A 3829-nucleotide genomic window follows, 5' to 3' on the forward strand; every position below is an offset into this window, starting at 1 on the left:
CCTTGACCCCCCCCCAGTTGGGCTTCTTCAAGCGCGCGGGGCCCTACGGCACGGCCATGGAGAAGGCGCAGCTCAAGCCCCAGGCGGCCTCGGAGGCCTGAGGGGGCCCGCACCCCCGGGCACCCCCCGGGACGGGCACCCCCCGCACCGGGCACCCCCGCACCGGGCACCGCCGACACGCTGGGCACCCTCGGACGGGGGGGAGACAGACCCGGCCACCCCCGGGATGGGCATCGTCACCAGGAGGAGCATCGTCACCGGGCTGGGGGCCACCGGGCCCGGCGTCACCACCCGACTGGGGACCACCCAACTGGGTGTCACCCAGTCTGGAATCACCACCCCACGGGGTACCACCATGCCCAGCATCACCACCCAACTGGGTACCACAGGATGGGCATCACCACCGAGCTGGGTGTTACCCAGTCTGGAATCACCACCCAACTGGATACCACCATGCCCGTCACCACCCCACTGGGTACCACCATGCCCAGCATCACCACCAGCCTCAGTACCATCATGCCCAGCATCACGGGGTACCACCATGCCCAGCATCACCACCCAACTGGGTACCACAGGATGGGCATCACCACCGAGCTGGGTGTTACCCAGTCTGGAATCACCACCCAACTGGATACCACCATGCCCAGCATCACCATCGGACTGGGTACCACTGGGATGGGCATCACCACCAAACTGGGTGTCACCGTGCCCGTCACCACCACCGGACTGGGTACCACCATGCCCAGCATCACCACCAGACTGGGTACCACTGGGATGGGCATCACCACCCGACTGGGTGTCACCCAGTCTGGAATCACCACCCGACTGGGTACCACCATGCCTGTCACCACCACTGGACTGGTACCATCGTGCCCAGCATCACCACCGGACTGGGGACCACAGGATGGGCATCACCACCGGACTGGGGGTCACCCAGTCTGGAATCACCACCCGACTGGGTACCCAGCATCACCACCGGACTGGGTGTCACCGTGCCTGGAATCGCCACCAAACTGGGTGTCACTGTGCCTGTCACCACGACCAAACTGGGTACCATCATGCCCAGCATCACCACCGGACTGGGTACCACAAGACTGGGGACTACCAAACTGGGTGTCACTATGCCTGGAATCACCACCAGACTGGTACCATCAAGCCCAGCATCACCACTGGACTGGGTGTCACCGTGCCTGGAATCACCACCCGACTGGGTACCATCATGCCTGGCATCACCATCGGCCTCAGTACCACCATACCCAGCATCACCACCGGACTGGGTACCACTGGGATGGGCATCACCACCAAACTGAGTGTCACCGTGCCTGGAATCACCATCAAACTGGGTGTCACCGTGCCTGTCACCACCACTGGACTGGTACCACCATGCCCAGCATCACCACCGGACTGGGTGTCACCCAGTCTGGAATCACCACTGGACTGGGTACCCAGCATCACCACCAAACTGGGTGTCACCCAGTCTGGAATCACCACCAGACTGGTACCATCATGCCCAGCATCACCACCGGATTGGGTACCACCAGACTGGGGACAATCGGGATGGATGTCACCACCAAACTGGGTGTCACCCGGTCTGGAATTGCCACCGGACTGGGTACCATCATGCCCAGCATCACCACCAGACTGGGGACCGCTGGGATGGGCATCACCACCAAACTGGTTGTCACCCAGTCTGGAATCACCACCAGACTTGGGTACCCAGCATCACCACCGGACTGGATACCATCATGCCCAGCATCACCACCGGACCCGGTACCACCGGGATGGGCATCACCACCGGGGAGGGGGCGGCCTCAGGGGCCCCCAATAAATGTGTCCGACCCAGAGCTGCGGCAAAGAGGGCACGGGGGGGGCACACGCGTGTGCCAGGCATGAGGGGCAGCACACGTAAACTGGGTGTCACCGTGCCTGTCACCACCACTGGACTGGTACCACCATGCCCAGCATCACCACCGGACTGGGTGTCACCCAGTCTGGAATCACCACTGGACTGGGTACCCAGCATCACCACCAAACTGGGTGTCACCCAGTCTGGAATCACCACCAGACTGGTACCATCAAGCCCAGCATCACCACCGGATTGGGTACCACCAGACTGGGGACAATCGGGATGGATGTCACCACCAAACTGGGTGTCACCCGGTCTGGAATTGCCACCGGACTGGGTACCATCATGCCCAGCATCACCACCAGACTGGGGACCGCTGGGATGGGCATCACCACCAAACTGGTTGTCACCCAGTCTGGAATCACCACCAGACTTGGGTACCCAGCATCACCACCGGACTGGATACCATCATGCCCAGCATCACCACCGGACCCGGTACCACCGGGATGGGCATCACCACCGGACTGGGTGTCACCGGGGAGGCCACCACCATCGGACTGGGTACCACTGGGATGAGCATCCCCACCGGACTGGGTGCCACCGGGACGGGCATCACCGGCACAGGGGGGGTGTTGCCGAGCCAGACACCGCCGTGCCACGCGGCTACAGCCGGGGCACAACAAAGGGAGAGGGCACACGCATGTGCCAGGAACGAGGCAGAGCACACGTGTGTGCCAGGCATGAGGGGGAGCACACACGTGTGCCAGGCTGGGAATGGAGAGAGCACACACGTGTGCCAGGCTGGGAAGGGAGAGGGCATTGGGTACCACCAGACTGGGGACAATCGGGATGGATGTCACCACCAAACTGGGTGTCACCCGGTCTGGAATTGCCACCGGACTGGGTACCATCATGCCCAGCATCACCACCAGACTGGGGACCGCTGGGATGGGCATCACCACCAAACTGGTTGTCACCCAGTCTGGAATCACCACCAGACTTGGGACACACGCGTGTGCCATGCTGGGCACAGAGGGGAGCACACACATGTGTGCCAGGCTGGGAAGGGAGACGGCACACGCATGTGCCAGGCACGAGAGGGAGCACACGTGTGCACCAAGCTGGGCATGGGAGGGACACACGCGTGTGCCATGCTGGGCACAGAGGGGAGCACACACATGTGCCAGTCGGGTATGGATGGGGAGCACACACGTGTGCCAGGCACGAGGGGGAGCACACAGGTGTGCCAGGCTGGGTATGAGGGGAGCACACACGTGTGCCAGGCATGATGGGGAGCACACGTGTGTGCCAAGCTGGGAATGGAGAGAGAACATGTGTGTGCCAGGCTGGGTATGAGGAGAGCACATGCGTGTGCCAGTCACATATGGATGGGGAGCACACATGCGTGCCAGGCATGAGGGGGAGCACACAGGTGTGCCAGGCTGGGCATGGGAGGGAGCACACATGTGTGCCAGGCTGGGAATGGAGAGAGCACACGCATGTGCCAGGCTGAACATGTGGGTACCCAGCATCACCACCGGACTGGATACCATCATGCCCAGCATCACCACCGGACCCGGTACCACCGGGATGGGCATCACCACCGGACTGGGTGTCACCGGGGAGGCCACCACCATCGGACTGGGTACCACTGGGATGAGCATCCCCACCGGACTGGGTGCCACCGGGACGGGCATCACCGGCACAGGGGGGGTGTTGCCGAGCCAGACACCGCCGTGCCACGCGGCTACAGCCGGGGCACAACCCCTGCGCCGGGCACAACCGCCGTGAGCTGGCACAACCGCACGCTGGGCACCACCACAACCACCACACCAGGACACTGTCACCGTGCTGGTGTCACCCGCCGTGTGACTGCCACCACCGCCCCCCCCGGGCACCACCAGGGGGAGGGACAACACCCCGCCGGGTGTCACCGTGTCGTCACCGTCACCGCGCCGGGCACCGGTGCCAGCCCTGTCCCCC

The 3829-nt window shown here is 63.6% G+C and overlaps 2 protein-coding genes across 2 annotated transcripts in view; both read left to right on the plus strand.

Moving 5' to 3' along the window:
• The window catches only part of LOC106900237 (integrin alpha-5-like), a 4095-nt gene extending 3632 nt beyond the window's left edge, over positions 1–463 (plus strand). Inside the window, exon 2 of the mRNA XM_014962231.1 lies at positions 18–463. Within this exon, the coding sequence (XP_014817717.1) occupies positions 18–101 (84 nt within the window). The 3' untranslated portion in view covers positions 102–463. The remainder of the gene's footprint in view (positions 1–17) is intronic.
• A 17-nt stretch (positions 464–480) lies between these two features.
• On the plus strand, positions 481–2573 carry LOC106900238 (the record flags this gene model as incomplete). The annotated part of the gene is made up of 3 exons (XM_014962233.1): positions 481–508; positions 731–1375; positions 1947–2573. Coding segments are annotated over exons 2-3 (1098 nt in total), but the record flags the coding sequence as incomplete, so codon positions are not given.
• Positions 2574–3829: the final 1256 nt, after the last annotated feature.

This window comes from Calidris pugnax, unplaced genomic scaffold (genome assembly GCF_001431845.1).
Source record: "Calidris pugnax isolate Ruff unplaced genomic scaffold, ASM143184v1 scaffold1691, whole genome shotgun sequence".
Classification (NCBI taxonomy): Eukaryota; Metazoa; Chordata; class Aves; order Charadriiformes; family Scolopacidae; genus Calidris; species Calidris pugnax.